The 22,866-nt window shown below is 32.5% G+C and overlaps 2 protein-coding genes across 3 annotated transcripts in view; both read right to left on the bottom strand.

Annotated features, from left to right (window-relative positions):
- Positions 1-22,866, bottom strand: part of LOC136269696 (uncharacterized) — a 96,849-nt gene that overhangs the window by 54,801 nt on the left and 19,182 nt on the right. The gene's annotated exons all lie outside the window — the stretch shown is intronic.
- On the bottom strand, positions 856-15,038 carry LOC136273199 (uncharacterized). 2 transcript variants are annotated; one of them, XM_066077521.1, is made up of 7 exons: positions 14,846-15,038; positions 13,557-13,958; positions 12,385-12,524; positions 12,064-12,292; positions 11,096-11,131; positions 10,811-10,846; positions 856-1,256 (listed from the first exon to the last, which is right to left on the bottom strand). In XM_066077521.1, exons 1-7 carry the CDS (start codon positions 14,892-14,894, stop codon positions 1,177-1,179), a joined length of 972 nt encoding a protein of 323 aa, XP_065933593.1. In that variant the 5' UTR covers positions 14,895-15,038; the 3' UTR covers positions 856-1,176. The 2 variants fall into 2 exon arrangements, with proteins under 2 accessions (XP_065933593.1, XP_065933594.1); XM_066077522.1 differs by having other exon boundaries at positions 860-1,256; positions 12,385-12,518.

Raw genomic sequence — 22,866 nt, 5'->3', positions numbered from 1 at the left:
AAATCCTGAATTTTACATTTATCTCAAAGACCGTATACAGGGTGAATGCATGAAAGGGCTCCGTACTATGGCTACATCGAAATAAAATTACTTCTAGCTTGCCTGACCGGTCAGTTGGTTAGCTGCTAAGTCGGTTTTGCACGTCAAGAGTTCAAACCCAAGCTGGACACGCATCCCAAGACTTTGGATCTTGGACGTCAGCTGCCGTTTATTATCTTTATTCGAATGAATTTTCAACATTTAAATAAAAAACGTTTTTATCTGCAAACAATAGTATTACTGTTTTTCAGTATGGTCTTATCAAAACAGCAAGCACTCGTAACTTTAAGGTGGAATACTACACCAAAAATTTTATCTAATGGATCGTTAGAGTATCATTTTTGAAACATGCTTCCGTTTTCAAAGAAGGACAAATTCTTTATATTATTTTATACCATTTTTTATATTTTTATGATAAAGTGGAAAATTGGGTTTTGGTTGTGAGTAACACATTGTAGAAAATTTGGTGTGAATTAATGCATGAAATTGATATCTATTAAATAATTTTCAGTAATGCCAACAGGGTGTTTTATTTTTTTAAATAAAAAATTAATCATGAAAATAAATAAAACGTCTTGTGTCCATATTTTTCAAACGTATGAAAACATTTTATCAATGAGTCATTTGTTGTAGAAATATAATATGATCAAAATGGCAATGCCATCACACTTGATTAACATTAATAATTATTACATATTCAGCAACAAATATAAAAGAAAATAGAAAAAAATTCAATTCAAGGTCTTTTTCAATAATATCTTTTGTAAAACTGACATATATATTTTTATGAAGTTTAAAATACACCACCCGAAAAAAAGCTTTACAGTTTTGAGACATACTATATGCTGGAATAAGTTGCTTCTTAAAGTTATTGTGTTACATAAAAAGACATTTTTTCAGGGTTTAACTTAACAAAAGTTTCAAAAGCCTTTTTGTTGAAATATCAATGACAGCAAATTTATAGCTTACGCATCATAACACAAAACATATAGCAAAATTAAAAGTCTTTGTAATCAAAGATACACCGCTTCACAAATAAAAGTCAATAGTTAGTATCTGGGTCAAGTTCATTGTATAATTTGGCCTAGTCCAATATTCGTAGCAGGTCCCTGATCGTTATGTGCAAATAGGTAAGAACTAGACGGCAAGGAGAATGTGTAGAATGAGTACAGTGAGTCTCATCAGTCCTCGAGAGATGGTACCAGCAGCTGATGTACCTAAAACCACTCATATAATTATGAAGATTGTTTAAAAAATGAATTTATAATAAATTAATTTGTGAAAACCACCTATATTTTCTTGATTTCGAGTCACAAATTTAATTTCAAATGTGCATTATGCAATCGTTAATTGTAAGGCTTAGAATATGTATTAATGTCAGGCTTGGGGCGAAATACATTGTAAAGTAATGCATTACATTACCATTATTTCATGAATTCGGGCATTAAATTACCATTACCATTACTTGATTATCTTGAAGTAATGCATTACATTACCATTACATGAGTAAAGTAATGCATTACCATTACTTTGTTTTATAACAGTAAAGCTCATAAAAAGTTTTTGCAAATGTTTCAAATATAAAACACTCTTTAAGATATATACATGTTCATGCTCAGTATCAGGTTCAAATTCAATGACTATACAAGAGTCATTCTTTATTTGCTCAATATATAATCGTCTTGTGGCATTATGAACAACATATTACATAAGTAAAATGATATTTATAGACATTTGGCATGATGCAATGTAGGATACGAAATAGAGACACAGAATTACATGCATAACAAAAAAACAATTTATGGATTAATGTTGCGGTTATCAAAAGCTAAATAGAGATATTTCCCCAGATTACACAAATCTTTCTAATTTCGACACTTAATTGTATTATTTCATAAACAGATGGTTTTTCCCAGTTATATTTCTTAAGATATTGTATTTGAATCGTATTTCTTTCTACTGAGGACAATTTAAGACAAAAGATTGCTGTTGCACTTTATGATCAACGTTTCAAAGGGTTCTTCTTTTAACTGCATCCTGCTAGTTTGAAAATCTTCCCAGCTATACTAAATAAATGTTTTACAGGAGCATTCGAAGCTTGGACTGAAAAGTACTGTTTGACAATCTTTATCTTAGGATATGAATCTTGTATTTTCTATCAGTCCAAACTAATGTACAGTGTACTTAATATACAAGAGAGAGAGAGAGAGAGAGAGAGAGAGAGAGAGAGAGAGAGAGAGAGAGAGAAAGTAAGGAACATTATTTTCAAATGGGTTATTGTAACAGGGGGTATATTTGTTGAATGTTGAAGAAATCAAACAACGCCTGTTCTGGTTCTGGGCATCTCCAGTATTTATAGAGATAGATGGTAAACAAATGAATAGCCCAACAATGAATAACAACAATATAAATATACGGCATAAAAATATTACAATAGGAGCAAGTTGCGCTAAAGGGGAACAACTCTTTACATTAATCCATTATACAGGTATGAATTACATTATGTATTAATTCATGTATCTAAAAATAGGTTTACAATGATATTCATCTGTAAAGTCTATAAACAGATAAAGACATCACTATATTATTTTAAATCATAAAACACAGCTAAAGATACCATTCTATGGGAATGCGCTCTTGTACAGTATTACAACCTTATGGTATATACTATCTGGTATGGTAACTACAAATTATTGTAAAGTTTACATTAATAAACTTGTAGCTATGTTCACAATATCAAAGGATAAAAACAGTGAACATATTCATGTTATTCTTATCTATTAAGTTGATATCTCACAAAATCATTTACTCTTACCGTGCATGAGCTATTGTTTTAATTTGGCAAAATTACAGAATTCTCTGTTAATGAAATGTATAACTATTAATCAAAATTATTAGAATTAGTAATGTTAACTTACCAAATGGTAGAGTTTGTTACGTTTCAAAAGTCAGCTTTCAGATTACAAAAAACCTCAACTCTCTTTGATGTGACAAAGAAAATATGACAAACCAGCTCCAAGAATTTGGAGGGAAATATCAACAACCAATAAAATCCAAGAAGAAAAAACTAAAAACCAATTGAATACTTAGATACATTATATATTTGGCCAGAACCTTAATTACAACCCTAAAGCAATTTATACCATATGGTCAAGATAGCTGCCTGTTCTATTCAATTGACCATGACCAGATTTTTAAGTTTATAAAAGATTTTATTAGACACTTTAGTATTAAGTTTTAAATTTATTTGTACAATAATTAAAACATAATTATATTAATTAAATTATCAATAAATTAATTACTTTTATTTATAGATTTATTAATTTCATAATAAATAAATCTGTAACTCCTACAAACTACCCCTCCTTTTAAAATGACTTCCACGTCATTTAAAGGAGACTTACCAATTCTGAGTTTGCAAAAAAATAATAAAATAAAATCAGATATATAAATCTGAAAACAATACAATCAAAATTTCTTGATAAGCATTTTTAAAAACTCTTTTGACATTTCTTTGTCCATTTCCTTCAATCCCGATGCCATTTCCTCAAAGCATAACACTTTCTCTTTCCATTTGGTTGGTTTGAATGCTAACTGACTGCATACAAAGTTTTTCATCCATTTTGGCTTTTGTCTAACTCTTGTTGACCTTCTTTGGATATTCTGATCATCATCATCAGCATCATCATCTTCTTTTATTTAATCCTGAGTATCATCAGGAACTCCTGAAATACAACTCCTACTGCTACTGCTGGTATCAGGATCATCAGATGCCTCTGTGTTCTGATTAGGAACGTCCTCCCTTTATCCTTCCTCCAGGCACTCCGCACTTTCCTGATCGTCACCAGTTAAAGTGGGAATGCTTCCATCCTCAGACGTATCTTTGTTCTGTACAGGATATTCCGCTGTCAGATAAATACTGTCATCATCAGACTCTACCTAATGATGGATGGATTCCTCAACCTCAGTTTCCTCAGTTTTCTTTTTCCTAATCCTAGATGCTGAAACAGGTGACGTCAACTTTGATCCAATAGGGAGCAAGAGATTCCTATGAAGAACTCTTTCTTTCCCTTGGTCATCCTCTCTGTTGACTTTGAAAACTGGGATATCTCTGTTAGGCTGACTGATGATATAATAAGGATGATCTTCCCATCTGTCTTGAATCTTATGTCTTCCATCAAACTTGACAACACGAACGAGAACCCTATCACCTTCTTTTAAAGAAACTCCTCTGATCTTAGAGTCATAGTTAGACATCTGTTTTTCCTGGGAATTCTTTATTGCTGTCTTTGCTTTCTGATATGCACTCTGGAGTCTATCTTTCAAATTTTCTATATATGCTTAAGTTGTTGAGTTCTTAACCTTATTTCTGTTTAAACCAAAAACTTAATCAATGGGCAGAATTGGGTCTCTTCCAAACATCAAAAATTAGGATGAATAACCTGTTGAATCATGAATAGTTGAATTGTAGGCATGTACCAATGAATAAATGTATTTCCTCCAATTATGTTTCTGTTCTGGACCTAAAGTTCCTAGCATTGAAACTAAAGTACGGTTAAATCTTTCTGTAATTCCATTTCCCATGGGATTTTATGGAGTGGTTCTTGATTTGGAAATTCCGGTGATTTGACATAGTTCATTAATGATGTTACTACAAAGTTAGCTTCTTGATCTGAGTGAAGTTTTCTCGGCAATCCATAATGTACAATAAACTCATTAAAAATGGCCTCTGCAGTTGTTCTTGCAGTTTAATTCCTAGTTGGCACTGCAATTAGAACTTGGTGAAATGGTCTGTCATAACTAATATATTCTGGATGTTTCCTTTTGATGGTTCCACTGTCAAGTAATCCATGCATACCAACTCCAAGGGTTCTGTTGTTGTGATGTTAACAAGGGATGCTCGTGATTATCAGGTGTCTTGAATTTATGCATCTTCCACAGTCATTTATCCACTTAACTATGTCTGGATACATCCTAGGCCAATAAAATCTTTCTCTGACTAGACTAAAGCTATTGTCTTGTTGTTGTGCAAATACTGCATAATCAACTGACTGTATGCACATGACACAACATACTGCTTCTGTACAACTCCATCTCTCTGTGTCACCCTGACTAGAAGGCTGTCTTCTAACTCTAACTTCTTAAAGTTTTGATGTAAAATAGCTTCAGTCTCACTATTGGCTGAGTTCTTTTCTTTGGATGTCTCTTTCCTTGTCTGATATAGTCTATAATAGTGGAGATAACAGGATCTTCCCTCTGGATCAGCTTAAGATCGATATGTCTGTCAAACTTCTCTAGTATATCAGCAGTCTATAATTTCTGGCATACAGAAGGGGGAACTGGGAGGGTCTCAATGTAGGGCTGCTTTTCATCCATAACTGCTCTGACCCTATCTCCATCCATAGTCTCCATCTTAGATGGCAGTCTAGATAGCAGGTCAGCATCAGTATTTGACTTACCAGGTTTGTATGTGATGCTGAAGTTATAGGATGACAAAGCTGCAACCCAACGGTGCCCAGTTGCATCAAGCTTAGCAGATGTCAGTACATATGTGAGGGGATTATTGTCAGTAAAAACAGAAAATGTCTGACCTGTCAGATAATCAGAGAACTTCTCTGTAATCGCCAACTTTAATGCGAGAAATTCCAACTTATGAGTTGGGTAATTTCGTTCTGGCTTACTAAGTCCCCTACTAGCATATGCTATGACCCTTTTAACACCTTTCTGTTCCTGGTACAGGACTGCCATTAAGCCACTTTGACAAGCGTCTGTATCAAGCTCAAATGGGGAATTGAACTCGGGATAACCAAGTACTGGCGCTGAAGTTAATGTCTCTTTCAGTAGAGCAAAGGCCTTCTCCTGACTTGGTCCCCAATTCCAAGTAGATGTTGGCAGCTTTTGTTTTCCTCTAGGCTTCTTCCCAACTGCCATTATATTAATTAAAGGGCGGGCAATCTTGGAAAAATCTTGAATGGATTTCCTATAATACCCTGCAAAGCCGAGGAACTGCCAAACATATTCAGGAGATTTAGGTGTAGGCCAATCTCTCACTTTGTCTACTTTCTCAGGGTCTGCTTGTATCCTATCTTCAATGACAATGTGGCCTATGTACTTTACCCTTTTCATAAAGAAGGAACATTTCTTGGGAGACAATTTCAATCGAAAGTCTCTAAATCTCTCAAGGACTTGCTTAAGTCGATCAATGTGCTCTTTGACTGTCTTAGAAAAGATGATTACATCATCTAAGTAAATGAAACAAGTCTTATAATGAAGATCACCTAAGCACTGTTCTTGCAACCGTTGGTATGTTGCTGGGGCATTAGCCGAAAGGCATCTTGTTAAATTCGAAAAAACCTAATGGCCCCACAGTAAAAGCTTTCCTTTGCTTGTGTTTCTCCAGGATCTCAATTTGGTGGTAACCAGATTTCATATCCAGGACAGAGAAGTACTTGTTTCCAGACAGAGAATCAAGGATTTCATCTATCCTAGGCAGTTCGTAATTATCTCTTACTGTCCTCTGATTCAGCTGTCTGTAGTCAACTCACATTCTCAATGATTCATCATGTTTTTTCACCAAAACGACAGTAGATGAGAATGGCGAGTGTGAAGGCCTTATAATTCCTGCAGCTAAAAGTTCCTGTATATGCTGCCTAATTCCTCTATCATTGCTGGGGGTATACGCCGATATTTCTGCTTAAAAGGAGTAGGATCTGTCAACTCTATATAATGGTGTACTTTGTCTGTACTACCAATGTCAGTAGAACTTGTTGAGAAAATGTCTTGGTATTCTGCAATAAGTTCTTGACATTCTTGTTTCTCCGAATCAGTGAGGGAATCTGAAATACTTACCTTATCAAGTATACACTTCAATGGAGGACTCGGTTCAGCTTTGACTGTATCTGTGATAGAAACTGGCTGCATTTCACATAAAAGTCCTTAAGGGGGACTGACACGGTCTGCATTGTTACATTACTTACCTCTATTGGGATAATACTAGACTCTTTAAAATCATAGTAATGTAAAGTTATACTCCGAGTTATATCCAGGTCAGTTGGAATGCCAGACTTGTGTGTCGGATGCAGCATAGCTAGAACTCTGTGGTAAGGAATCTTCTTGTCAAGGTAAGCATGTATAACCACTAGACCATTGGGTGGTATGATGATTCTTGAAGATTCTGCTGACTTCATAATAGCGAGTCGACTTCTATTCCTCTGAATCTGTTTCTTCATCAAAGTTAAACATCGAAAAGCTAAGTATCATAATGCGTGCAAGTCAGCATCTTGTAAAAATCGAGAGCCATGCTCTGATCGGGTAACTTCTAGCAAATGGCTTAAACTATTTGTTCCAATCAGAACAGGTACTTTAGCATTGTACTGACTATCTGGAACAACCAAAAACATACACTGTCTCAAAACTTCTAGTGTTGAAAGTCCATAAGTGGATAAGTCTACAATTACAAATCCCAAGTAAGGCATCATCTGCCCATCTGCACACTCAATATCAATCTGCTCTTCTAATGCATGCAGTTATGTCTTTCCCTGCAGATTCTGAAAATAAAATGTTTGGGATATTGTAAATACTGTTGCACCTGTATTAATCAGTGCTAAACATTATACTCCATTAATAGTGACTTGAAGTTCATTGGCTGTTCCTACTATTTGCGAGTGGATGGGACCATGTCTCTGCCGGCCGGACCCTTGTCCCCGGAAGTCGGCCGTCTGAAGTTTAAATTCCTTCTGTGATCTATCCTAACCTTGCATCCAATGGCTATGTGACCTTCCTGTCCGCATCTATAGCAGACAGTGTTGTTGGTGCTTGGAGGCATCTGTTGTCTTGGATCTACATCAGTGATCCTCGGCTCAGGCATCCTGGGAGTGTATCCTCTACCATGTCCTGAGAAGCTTCTCTGTCCTCTTTGGAAGGATGGTCTACCCCTGTAGTTATTAAAACCATAAGAGGGGGGCCTATAGTAAGATGAAAGAGATGTCTTCAGCTGCTTAATCTTAGCCTGAAGATCTTCAAACTTAGTATCAAGGGTACTTGTTGAATCAACCTGAGATATACCCGATTTTACTGTTGCAGGTTTTGGCTTAGATCTGCTCTGAACTGGATGCTCAGTTTCAATTTTTCGGATTTCTACCCGTAACTCATCAAAATCAGTAATAGAGTGGTATAAGTGTCCACTGATATCCTTAAGGTCTTGCCTCAAACCTTTATAAAACATAGTTCGCAGCATTTCGTTTGCTGCCTGATCCTGTACTCTGCCCATCTTCATTGCTTTACATAAAATTTCCTCAAGGCGACAACTCCATGCAGAACAAGTCTCATCGTCCCTTTGCTTAGCGCTGTAAAATTCAGCCAAAATATCCTCTTTCTCTAACACGTTTCCATAGATACTGTCTAACTTTGACAGAAATTCTTGCACATTAGCACCAACTCCTAATCTCATAATGACCTTGGCGGCTTCACCTTTTACAGACCTTCTAATAGCTTGAAGAATAGACTGTTCAGAATCAGATTCCTTCATGAGACAAATGACCTCATATTTCCATAAGTCGTATGAGTCTTTCTCTTCACCTGAGGAGAATGAGAAGAATTCTGTCATATCTTTCTCTGATAAACCACCAGCTGTGGCATCCTTTTCATCTTTTCCCGCATGTGGGTTACCTTCCTCGTGTTCCTGCTCTTCATCACCTTGAGTACGCGGCATATTGGACAATAATGATATAAGTAAAATATAATACAACAATGCAATGATTGATATAGGAGGGCAGCTCAACTTGAACTCTCAAAGTTTTGATATACTGAAATGTTTACAGGAGGGAGTTCATAACAGAACTATCAAACATGGGTCACCTTTGTTTTTCACATCTACGTGATCTAGCAAAGTCTTAATATAGAGAAATAAGTGGGTAGTTCACTCTACGAACTATAAACACATAAGGAGCTTTGCTATAATCAAGTATGTTGCACAGTGATACAAATCAGTGTATGACAATCAATCAGCTGATTGAAAGTATTCCAATACTTATCAAATTCAAATATATTCTGATATAAAATGACCTGAAAAAGAAATAAAGTTGTGACACTTACTTAAATAAACTTATAGGTTCACCTTAGTAAATGAAAAACTACAAAGACAGGTAAAGAAAAAAAGAAGACAAAACTAAAAACCAATTGAATGCCTTGATACATAATATATATTTGGCCAGAACCTTAATTACAACCCTAAGGCAATTTATACCATGGTCAAGATAGCTGCCTGTTCTATTCAATTGACCATGACCAGATTTTTAAGTTTATAAAAGATTTTATTAGATACTTTAGTATTAAGTTTTAAGTTTATTTGTACAATAATTAAAACATAATTATATTAATTTAATTGTCAATAAATTAATTACTTTTATTTATAGATTTATTAATTTCATAATTAATAAATCTGTATCTCCTACATTATAATATTGGAAGTGATAATGATTTTCATCATGGATGGACAGTGTATTCATTTTGCTTTTAAAGGTGCATGTCTGTCTCCTTTTCTATTGGGACATAGCGAAGGGAAGGGGGATGGGGTGTTTAGCACTTCTTATAACAATAGATTGTTTTGATAATTAGATTATCATGGGAGCATAGTGTGTTGTTGACACATTTCTTATTGAAGTGCAAACTAATTGGAGTAAATTGTTTAAATGATTAAAAACTCTTAATAACAACACACTCTTAAAAATGTTATGAAATTGTGCTGTTATATTTAGTAATATTAAAAATTCAAAAATGAATTTTTTAAACATTTTTATCTCAAGAATTATTTCTTTCTTCTTAAAAAATAAATTTAGTCAAATTCAATTTCAACTTTTAATTTATTCATCACATCCTTTAAAGTGAACATGCATAAATAAGCAATGTAATGCAAAGTAATGCCATGTAATGCCAGCATTACACTAGATTTTGGAAAGTAATGAATTACATTACCATTACTTGTAATGCTAATTTTGTGGCATTACAAATTACTAGCATTACTTTGAAAACATGTAATGCATTGCAATGCATTTCCATTACATTTAGCATTGCCCCAAGCCTGATTAATGTTGTAGTTATTGTACATACTGTTGTAAGATTATTGTTGGATTCAAACACATCTGTAAATGATTTTATTGTAACATAAACTCATCTTAAATTGACATTTAAATTTGAAAATTATTTCAAAACCGATTCGAAATGACAAAGTACAAGAAATGCAAATTTCGTAGTGGTCTTATTGGATGATAACACAGAAAGGACTCTCTCAACCTGTTGCATTGAATATTTAGTAAATTGTGGTAAGCATTGCAAACAATCGCGATTTAGATAATTCTAAAGAACATAACCTTATGCTTATCAATACAAAATATGACATATTTTAGTGCAAGAGGTTTAGTCTTTTGTACAGCAGGAAAAGCTACTAGTTTTTATATAGTTGAAACACTAACACGAATATGAACACAAATATTTTTTTTGTTTTCCTTCATACTTTACTAATTAAATTTACAAAAGGGATTTCACTGTGGCTTTCTTTAGTTCTTTAAAAATAAAAAAACAAATTAGGATATATAATGAAGAAAAAATGAAGCTTTCATGCAACCAAGATTCCATTATATCTTTTTTAAAATATGACTAAAAAATTGCGAACTGTAATAGATTCTAGATGACGCTGGTAACGAACTTTGAGCTACAGTAAAATTTAAATTAATGAAGAACCCTGTTCATGAATAGACCTAATTGTTATACATACCATCTGTCGTAGGTACATTGATGGCGGATGATCCTTCTTAAATTAATAAACATTTTTTATTCAGTAACGCGAAGAAATGTTTAAATTATATCACATTTACAATTAATTACGAAAAGTAGGCAACATACCTTGATAAAAACAGTTATAACACAAGTATGCAGTACTATAAAGTTGACAGATATTAAGTTTGGTCAAAATGTTGATAATTGTGTTATAGTGTTTAGTTCTTGCTGATGCACTTGAAATGATAAATAATCTTGTTTATACTTAAACTTGATTACATACCATCTATTGTAGGATTATTGGTAGTGTAGGACCATTCTGTAATTGGTAAAGGGAATGACGTAGAGTTATTTATATGTGACATAGACAAATAATAAAATCAATTTATTTCAAAATTGTAGATAATTTGAGCAGATAGGTACAATGTTATAAATGCTGTTTTTGTATAAATGGAACTTATTTCATGCTCTCCTGAATTGTTCAAGACAAAATATAAATTACATTTTGTCACACAACCAGTATAGATAAAATTATAAAATCTAAGATCATGAATGGTATGTATTTTGATAAGACACTTATGTTAATGTTTATGAATATTATGCAAGAACATTTGCATTTGATTTAAATGACATATAAATTCGTCGTAAAAGGAAAATGGATTTGTACATGGACATTCATTACAGTTGATTTTCTTCAAACATATATAATTTTTGTTAAAAATGAAATGGTAGTGTGTTAACAGAATTACACTTTATACTCGTATATGAAACTTCTGAGAAAATCAAGGTATTATGTGTGTTACATTTGGAACATCATACCAAACAATCTATGGAAAAAATATAGAGAGAAGAGCACGAAATATACCAAGCAAACTTGTCAAAGCCGTGCAAAAATTGTTACAAATATCAATGATTATTTAAGAAATAAACATGATTTCCACCTATACGATACATGTCTTACACAAAATATTTATAAAACTAAATATATTCCTCAATTCAATTATTAACAGGTAGATTTAAAACATTTTGATCATTATTTTAAAAAGTGACGTTGATTTGTACAAAGGTAAAATGTAACGTCAAACGGATTAAAACGCTTTTGCCCACGCGTTGTATAAATATCTTGCCCACGCGTTGTATTATGAACTAGGCAAGTAATGCTATACAATATAAATGAAACAATTTGGTTAGCCAATCATATGAAGCATTGCAGCAAGAGTTAAATTGTAGAAAAATAAACTATGAGCTAACCAGTAATGCTGATGTTGACATATTGTATGGCCGTCCCTGTACCACACAAACCGGAATCTCCAGACTCGCACAAGAATCTTGTGAAGGTGTCTTGACTGGTTAGGTTGTATGTGATGGTACTGGACCTTGTGAACATACAGCCTGATGGAGAAGCCTCTGAGTCGATCGGGGTCTGGGCAAATCCTGTGAAACTAAATTCTTTGGTCCTTTGGGCACACCATCTAATTGTCTGAAATGTAATCATAAACTGTTTTATAGCCCGCATTATAGCCTAAATCAGATATTTTATTTTTAGCAATGTTTTTATGGATTTATTCATACTTTGCTTGGGTCAGTTCCAACCTCTCCTTGACAGGTCAACATTATTGCAGTTCCAACAGAAAACTGTCTTTTTGGTGTATCAAAGATTCCATTGATGATTTTTACTCGAGGCAGTTCAATTACAGTTGGCAAAGCTAAAACTCGAATAAAACAATTCACTATCAAACGCGTTGATAGTTTATGCCGATGTAAATACTTAACACCTGTAGAAGACTGACCCGGGTTAGTTTTTTTCACCTAGAGAATACCAACTTAGTTATATAATGCCTGTATATTTTTGTAGAACCAATGTCATTTGGATCATTTTTCTCCATTTGTAGATCAACCAAGGGCCCGAGAGGACATAGTTTGACAAACTTGACTCACAATGAAATAGCATATTGAGAAAGTTGGGTCAAAATTTAGCTTTTTATAATTAAGGTGGTATGGGACATCTGTCGATATAAATGTGTATTAAAGTACATGTACTATATAATTGAAAAACTTACACCCGTTTAGCATTTTCAAATTTTACAACATTTAACCAAAAATAGCTTTTAAAAATATTTGAAAAGGTAAAAATTGTAAAAACCCCAGCGGGATTCGAACTCATGACTTACAGGTTCGTAGTAAACCCTCTAACCCACTGCGCTACGGAGTTAGGTAACCATTTTTGGAAAGAAACTACTTATATAATTACACTTTATTTTATTGTTTATTTCGATAAACAATACCTCACAACATGGACGTGTCCCATACCACCTTAAGGCTATAGCGTCACAATGTTTAATCATATGAACACCCATATGACTCAGATGATCTATTGCTATATCTGCGTTTTGTCCGTTGTTGAATGTCGCTCCTACAAATGTGAACATTTATCTTTTTTTGTCATAAACTACCTTTAATAACACTTGGTGTGTAGCAGTTGTGGGAAAAGGGAACACATTTTGAATCCCTAAAACAAAGGTACCGTATTGTGGGTCAAAACTTCATAACCCCAAGGTAAAGAATTCTAAAGGAAATAGTGTTATGACGAAGTATCATGGTGGGAAAATAATGTCAGAGTATTAATTCATTTTACATCATCTTCTATATAAGCAATTTCAATTCATGAAAACAATTGCATTTTGTTAATAGGTACATGAACAAGTACCAGTAATTATTGAATAAATTCGGTAAATAGTGCATACCAATGTAGGAAATAGTTATTGGAGTTGTCTCCTGTGTAACTGCCTCTGACACAACAGTAGTCAACCCAGACATTCTACATTTGTATACATTAAAGTCAGAAGGACATATCACTCTGTTTTTGTCTATCGTAAATCTCAGTTGTGCAGTACTTGGTGAGTCTAGACTTCCAGTGGCTGAGGCTCTGTACTGTAATGTAGAGTCCTTCCATTGAATTGGCGGAGTTTGTCCTGTAGCTACTGACACTACATCATCAAACAATGTACTGGAGTTCTTCAGTAGCTGTATGAAGAACACTGAAGCAAGTTGTGAAGGATTGGTGATGGAACACACGATGACCAGATCATTCTCCCTGAAATTAACCGTCGACGGGAAAGCTTGTATCTCAATGTTCTGTGCATATGCTGAGGATAAAATTCATAAAGAATGAAAGAACATCATAGTCTTAGTCTTAAATCCATTTTATAAATTATACGCTTTCCCTATTTCATACTTATTTAGCCCCCTCCTCCTTAACTCCCTCTTTACCCCTACCAAAAAATCATTCTAAAGACCCCCACTACCAAAAAAATATTATATAAACTATGTTAAAGCTTATTGCTAAGTTTTTAACATTTATGATAATGAAAACCTCTTGTGGATACTGAAAATAATTTACATAAAACATATGAAAAGTAAAGTATCATCTTTGATCAGATAGGTCTCCATTTAACACATTGTATTATTTTTTGACATCTATGATCTTTTGTTGGTGACAGAAAATGATAGATCTTGTATACGTTTTAATTATGGTCGTTTGCTTTTTTATTTTAATAATTTTATATTTACATGATAACTACACATATATTTGTTCCAATCCCCCTACCAAGGGAGTTGTAAAACTGCCATACTGAAGTAATTTTCCTAGCAACATGGTTTCAAAAACTCCTGTTAACCAAAAGTTTGATATTTGTCTGGAGAATTCATGATTTATATCTTGCAAATTAAAAAAAAAATCATTATCTGCAATGATAATTGATATCCCGTTTGGATATTATATCCGTAGTGAACTATGTAAACCAATTTTTAGAACGGTTCAAAACTTTTCAAAGTAGGGTGCAGCTTAAAGACACTAGGTTTAAAAGTAAGAAATGTATATATCTCAAAAAGTAATGCATATTTTTTCCTCAAAGAAATTGAAATATTGCAGATAGGGTCTTTAAAACATTCTTGTAGATAGGGTATTTAAAACATTCAATGTTGAAAATGCGTGTGATAAAATGACAAATTAATATAAAACATGAATACTTACCAAGTAAGCTGAGGCTAGGCAAAATGGCACACATAAATCCCAATGTCATGCTTTTAGTTTTTGTTTGATCACAGCACAGGTTAATAAACAGGTTGTAAGTATGCTTTTTCTCCAATCCCAGTTACAGGTAAATAGGCACCATTTTGAGCACTCAATCTATCCACAATAATTAAACGCCAAAATGAAGCGTGTCCTAAAATAGGAAGTGAAAATACACAGGGACTACATTTATTTGCGCAGTAGTGTCTGTTCCCCAGTCTTCGACGCAGGTGTAATATATCATTGTCCTGTTTGTTCCAGTTTTGCACACATTTGAAAAATTAGGTATCGAAAAAAAAATGTGTTCAAAACGGGAATTAGACCAGAAGAGATAATTGCTTAATAGTCTGTATCGCAGTTCCTGTGAAAGGATTGACCATAAAATAAATAAAACATCTATCACAATTGATATTTACATTTATTTTATATTACACTATAGTTTATATGATGTAAAAGCTGTATTTTGTTCTTCAAAGCGCTCTGCAGTAACTCTGAAGCATACTTGTTTCGCATTTTGAGTGCCATGCATATGTGTGTATCTTTGACATATTTGTGTACAATAATTAATAAGCCTTGAATGGTTCAAAGTTAAAATAAATGAATATGTTACAAAAATTACAAATATCCATACATGATGCAAAAAATAAATAATAATAATTTACATTTGGATGGACACCGCGGGTTCAATTGTTTCCGATTAAACGTCAAAATTTGCACAATGTTCAACTTTCAGTCATGACGTAATCAATGTGTTAATCTATATAATACTATCTTATTTGTAAAAAAGAATGTATATATCCATTATTAGCCGTAGCGCGTTATAACATTGTAATGCACACATCGCTGCAGTTATAAGACTGTATCTTCCAAAAAACAATGATTTAATGCTTAAATTTACATTTTAACTTCTTGCCGTGTCTGTAAATGTGATATATATTTTATCCTAAGAGTATAGTTCATATTAATGGAAGAGCCACTGTAACAGCCACAAGCGTGAACTCTGAATTTTGCTTGTGATGTTGCAGTTTACACCGTTTAACGTTTTTGACGTCATAATCAAACTCGTCGACGTTTTAACTTTTGAATACCCTGTGTGTGTTACAGTGTTATAAATGCCGAACTTTCAACACACCTTACAAGCAAAATATGTTAAAGGTAAATATTTTTTTGTCATACAGGGTGTTTCACGATTTTTGTCAAAGATCTAAAGGCAAAAAGAATGGTAACAACACAAGCTATTTTGCAACTAAGTTGTAAAAAGAGATACGGAGTACCCCAAAAGACCGTAGTTTTCCCCTTCATCCTATAATTATCCACTTAATCAGTTGGGATTGACAATTTTTCCTCCACTCATTCAGTTTTATATTTAATGTAAACAGACAAAAATGTATTGTTTTTCTTATTAATGAGTGCAAATTTAAACCTTATCAAGTAAAAAAATGCTGATAGTTATTAGTAACTAATCCTAAAATAAAACAAAATATCTACATTCTTTTGTTTCATCGTTAATGTGCTGATAAAACACAGGTTAGAATCCAGGTAAAATCTTGGATTGAAAAGAGACTATAATTGCTGTCACAACACAAATCACACCTATTGTTCTTTACTCAATTACCAAATGTGTGCAAGACGGGAACACCATGTTTTGTTGTCATTATACTGTTTCTTAAGCTATCGATAAAGACAATGTAATCGATAGCTTGAAAAAAAGGAATACAGATAGAAAAAAGTATAATGACAACAAAACATAGTAGATTCATCTCAATTGTCGGGATATAAGTCTAAAATCGTTAATAGAATATAATACGAAAATTTATTAACATACTAATTCAGATATTGCGTTTATCTATATAACTGCAGTGTAAAATGATACACATTCATACAATAAGAAGGTTATACCATAAGAAAGAAATCGAGGCCGTGACAATAAACACGTGGGGTACAAATTGGGGGAATATGGATGGCGGATTCAACAGAAACTGTGATTATTCATTGACAGAAAAGTTCAGTATTGTAATTAATTAAACAAATTACTGACAAAACGATGATTAAAGAATAGTTTAAAAGCAGAAAAGTGCTTTGTTCATATTCACTGTAGCCATTTTTGTGTAATGTCAAATTCCAATTGTTAAGCGTTATATATGTAAAGGCATTAAAAACGGGAATTCAGAATGATAAACCACTGAAACGGATCAATATGTCTTAAGAACGGTAATTTGAAGCCCAGTGCTACTGTTTGTGATTTGCAACAGCAAACAAGCTCTCTAAGCTTCCCCTTACACATGCAAATATTATAATATTTAAAACCTATTAGTATTTAAACATTTAAATGCACAAATGAGATACTTTTGTTTTGTTTTTTTTTAAAGAAAAATATCAAAAAAGTAAATAGCTTCATATATTCAAAATAAACAAAACCGAGTGATTGTTTTACATGAAAAATCAACCACAAGAAAAATGAATAAAGCGGTGTACGTCTGCTTTAAAACTATTGTGACTAAAACTTTTGTTTATAAATACATATCTTTACCATTTATAATCATTCTTATAAAACACCAAAGGATCTAAATATTTCTGAAAATGCATATATATATATATATATATATATATATATATATATATATATATATATATATATATATATATATATATATATATATATATATATATATATATATATATATATATAAAGTTTTTACATTACAGCACAGCTTGCAGAGCGCTAAACGCCCTCTAAAGGTTAAAAACATGACTGATACCTTCAACAGACTGTGGTTATCTAATTCCTTTCCGACACACAGGTTCATTCACATATGCTTATTTGTAATTCTTACATCAGTAAATGAATGTTTGGCATAATGTCTTCTTGAGTGCCTGTTGATCAAAATATAGGGTCTCATACTTAAAAACTTTAATCAAAGTACAGAAAGTACTGAATTGATTTTATTCAGAAGTACATAATGAATATAAAATGCATGACCTGACGTAATGAGGAATTTAAGTTGGATTGTTTTCAACATGGAGCGTGGCATACATGTAGAGAAAGCAATGAAGGTATCTTTTTCAAAGCCAAGCAAGTTTTTGTTCAAAACTTGGAAAAAAGGATCTTACACTGTTCAGATTTGTGAATCGTTGCTATACAATATGTGCATCCTCTTCGAAGAAGCTGCAAATTATTGGACTTTTTCTACGTGCAAGGAGCATATCGTACCGAACATCGAACTTGATGTAGATGTAATGATGGTAAACATAAATACCAAATTTCATTTCAATATGTTCAGCCTCCGCGAAGAAAATGAACGGAAACTGTTTGTGGATCGACCGACTTTTCGACGGAACAGACCGACCGACCTACCTATGGACGGATAGTCCGACACACAGCAGCAAAGCAATATACCCCCCCCCCCCTTCTTCGAAGAAGGGCATAAATATATTATATTGTTAAACTTCTGAGCTTGTACTTTTCATACTTTTGGATGAACATTGTTTGAACTCTGAGGTAATCATAAAATATCAAGTAATTAAGCAAATGTGAATCGAGGATATATAGAGCGATAATGTACCTCAAAAAGAAATATTAGTGCAAATTTTTCCTTATAACATAACATTTTTACACACAGCATTGTACGCATTAAGGCATTAAAGATGATAAAAGATTTTATTTTTTAACATATTCTAATCAATGTATTAAAGAAATAATATAAAACAGCATTATAACACAAGAAGAAGTGACATAAATAAAACAAGCATGTAAGATTCAATAACAAGTATTTTAATTGCGTGAAAATGTTAAAACTTGTTTTTTAAGGAGTTGAATTTAAGTTATCTTCCTATCGTTTATTTTTTTTTAATGCGTACAGGTGTCAGCGTCCAATAATACCACTATGCTGTGTGTAAAATTTCAAAGGCGAATACTTTTCTCTTTTTCTTGAATGTTTTATATCAAATATTACTATAAATACACTTTTTTATTTCGTATGATTCCGCTTGTAACAAATCAAATGATCTAACGTATATAAAGTTTTATATCTCATAGTATTATTGTAAAATACGTATGTATATTTTTACAATTATGTCAACAAAATGTCAAAGGGTTTATAACTTGGAATTTTTATCTTTTGAAATTTTATCTTTTCATCAATCTTCGACAGAGGAATATAAATCGTCTTCATTGTGTTGTGACCTGCTTCTTTACTAACTGAAAAGGTGTCAAATAAATACATGTATATTGAAATTTTTACAGTAGAACAAAGATGAAATCGCACTTAAAAAGCGCGTGACACCATGTTCGGGGAATAAACCTGCAACTCTAATGAAGAGCATGATTTGTATGGTCAATGTACGGTGATTTTTTAACCCCCTCCCAAACATACACAGCTTTAAAAAGATTAAGAGTAAAGAAAAGTAGAATAACTCTTTATTCATCATTTAAATATAATTGATATGATTAAAAAGTTTTAAAGAATTTTTTTATCCAAAACCTTAAATAAAAAGAACAAAGATAATGTCTTGATCGCAGCAAAGGCAAACACTGAATTTGTTTTGATTTAAATATCAGATCTACCTTTAAAAATTAAAGTTAATGGTGGCCACACCCCCATGGCACTATGCATTGCGAAATTGTATAAACACATATGTTATTCTAACATCGTAGAGCAGTGGATATGACTATCCTTAAATGAATGAATGCTTACAAAATATGCATAAGACATGATATTAAGTACATGTACCGTTCGATAAATAATCACAGATAATCAAACTCGGGTCACACAGTGATAGGCGAGTGCATTGTACAGTACAACATGTTTCAGTATTGATAACATTTTACATAACGATCATCGAAGACAACATATGTTATCGGAAGTGTATACAAGACACTGTTTTGTAAAAAGCATAATCTCCTGCTCTATCAATTACGTTCACAGAAAAAGACCTACAAAAGAAATTTGATGGGTAGAAAAGTTAATAAGAGACAAATGATCGAGAAAGATAGACTGAGAGGGAGGCAACAAGAGAGACAATTATGAGAGATCCTATATTGATATGGACGTTTGCATGACGTCTCTGTTCTTACCTATATAATAACTATGAACCAGCTAACAACCAACAGCTCATTGTCTAGGGCTTTAAGATGTCATGAATGAATTTTGTTATAACGTCCTGAAATATAAAAAAAACCCAGGTAAATACTTGATGTTTATTTCTACTTTCTCAGTAACAAGAAAAAAGATCACAGAATTATTTAAAAAAGGTAAATAATGATCTTCGACTTATATCAGGAATTTTTGGTAGTTAAAGTTTTGAGAAATTTCATTTACTGTTTCCAAAGAAATAATTCGAAAATGCAACTTTTGAAACAAAGAGAATATAAGCAGACTGAAATGGCTCTTGATCATGGTATATTTATATTACAAAAATGAACATTGAATGAATGAAATCAAAGTACTGAAAGTACTGAGAAGCGCTAAGCATTCGCTGTTTGTTACTGTATTAAGGAACATCTGTTAAATCTAATAATAAGCAATGTACATGAGATATACTTTCTCTGTTTTAGAATTTTGAAATTGAACACTATTTGAAAAAGAAATGGGATAAGGCAAAAATTTATACAATGAAAGTCCCAGCGGGATTCAAACTCACAACCTGCAAATTAGTTAAATAGTTATTGCTGTACCACATTTTCTACGCTGTTGAAAAACAATTAAAGGAAAGAGAAAATCTATAAAGTATGTCAAAGAATGAAGGTGTACCATTTTTTGTTGGATTTGACAGCCTTACCATGTTTACTGGAAAATGAAAGGTTTCAATTTTTGAAATATTTGCAAAAAGGTAATTATTGGTTTCATAAACAATGTTCTAGGTTATCTCAGATTAACATTGATGTTTTGTGCAGGTGAAAACATTTATATTCATTTTATTAGCCATGCATTTATAATTTCGTTTATATCTTAATTTAAATTGTAAAGGGAATTAAGAGTAATTTGCACAATGCATGCAGGTCTTAAGTTATTTGTAGAGGAAAAAATGGAAAGAAATTTAAGAGATTTAACAAGTTTTATTGCAAAGAATTTCACTATGAATACAAAGTTAGAAATGCTTACAATGGTAATGTAAAACATTATTTGACACTGAAAAAAGAAATGAAAAAAAATAAACAAGTAGAGGTTCTTTAGGATGAAGAAAACATATTTTCTTCAATAAAAAAATGTAGTTAAGTGTGATAAATATTACAAAAATCTGTTTGCTGGCCTAGAAAATTAAATATGAAATTTAATGGTGCTGGAGATTGGTTTCAACATGTAATAAGATAAAAAACAAAACAAACTAAAAACCAACACATGTACATCAGGTATGAATTAAATACAAGCACAATCCAATTTGCAAGATGTTAATAACCATAACAATACTTCTTTAATAGTAATCATGTCACAAAATTGTTCATCAATAACAATAATGGACAAACAAGTGTATCAAAAAATTGCAGATAAGGTTTAACCATGTCTTAATTTGTAACAAATGGAAAATGTTTGCAAAAATCATATAATATACATGTACACACAACAAGCAATATTGCTGCACAACAAAAGCTTAAATGTTCTTTCACATTTTGAATATATTTTTGTTTAAATCCTTTACGATAAAAATCAAAAAAAAAAATGTTTTTTTCTAAAAATTGGAATGATATTTGTTATAACCATATATAAAAAGGAGGGAGAGTGTATACTTCGAAAACATTTTTTTTCCTCAGAATTTTACATAACTATTGGGAATAATTAATTTTCAGAAGTATACAAAAAATTTTGAGTTGATAAATAGAGCTGAAATTACAGTATGAAATCCATCTCCTTCTCATTAGGGCTTTTCGACTTTCGGTCGAAAAGACCTATTGTTATTCTTCTGTTTATTATTATTCTTATACTCGACAAAGTTTCGTCAGCGATTTTTTGAAAACGGAAAAACATATTAAAACACGAATGCTATAATCTTATAGCACCTTTATATGACACGCGTATGTAAGGTTTTGGACTTCCCGTTCCGGCACTTCCGGTTTTGAGAAGGGAAATACTAAAAATTAATTGAAACATACTATCTTTATTATTTTTTGAGTTAGAGCATTCAAATTTAAGAATTAGATGCATCTTGTCCAGTTGTACAAAATCGTAAGCGTGGGCATTCCTCTATCTCTTACCATTTTTGAGATATTAAGGCTCGAACTTGAGAAAAGGGGGGATGTAAAGCCAAAAAAATTTCAAAAACCCTTCAAATTTTTATAAGACGCCAAAACATTGTTCAGATAGAACTATTAAACATATATTCCAAGTTTGAATAAAAGATATTGAGTACTTCCGGTTTTATGAGCCTATGAAAAATTGTCTATGGGAGTTTCAAGGTTAAACTAAAATCACGCGTGTCACGTTTTCTCAAAAAGTTTTGGAGTAATTATTACAACATTTTTTTTTAATAATGACACAACCAATGTGCAGACCGGAAAAGTTTTTGGGTAGACAATTCGAAAGAATAAGGGATCTGCAGGGGCCAACGTTCAAAACAGCCCTTTAGCTGTAACTTTTTTACCTTTCATCTAATTTCCAAAATCTTTTCAGTTTATTGTTCAGAATAAAGAGTACAATCTTAAAATTATGCTCCGAGGGGCCACTTTTTGACTCCTTATAGGGGTTTTGAAAGCCCAAAGATCATCAGTTGTTGAAATTTCAAATTTTTTTTTAGTAAGAGTTTTTTCGCTTTGTTGTATGAATGTAAAGCATACATACTATAGGCATACCAAGTTTTGTGTCCGAGGAATGAATACTTACTTCACAATGATTTTTTGAAAATATTCCTCTGGAAATTAGAAGTGTAGCTACCTGTAAAATTCTGGAGTTATCTTTCTTTTCACATTGCACTACTCATAAGATCATATCCAAGCAACTGGGGATACCAAGGCGTTTAGAACACTTGGAAAAAACTTAGAGAATAATTTT

Source organism: Magallana gigas, chromosome 2, assembly GCF_963853765.1.
Source record: "Magallana gigas chromosome 2, xbMagGiga1.1, whole genome shotgun sequence".
Lineage (NCBI taxonomy): Eukaryota > Metazoa > Mollusca > Bivalvia > Ostreida > Ostreidae > Magallana > Magallana gigas.
Note: the sequence above shows the minus strand (reverse complement) of the source record. Positions and strands in the feature narration are given on the sequence as shown.

Bases quoted from the DNA above. Each gene is read 5' to 3' on its own strand.
- LOC136273199 (XM_066077521.1), bottom strand. From the start codon at position 14,894: ATGACATTGGGATTTATGTGTGCCATTTTGCCTAGCCTCAGCTTACTT. The intron at 11,132-12,063 runs GTTAGCTCATAG...TACCAATTACAG, and splicing joins TGTCAACATCAGCATTACTG to AATGGTCCTACACTACCAAT. The intron at 1,257-10,810 runs GTATGTATAACA...GAGTGGTTTTAG, and splicing joins CAATGTACCTACGACAGATG to GTACATCAGCTGCTGGTACC.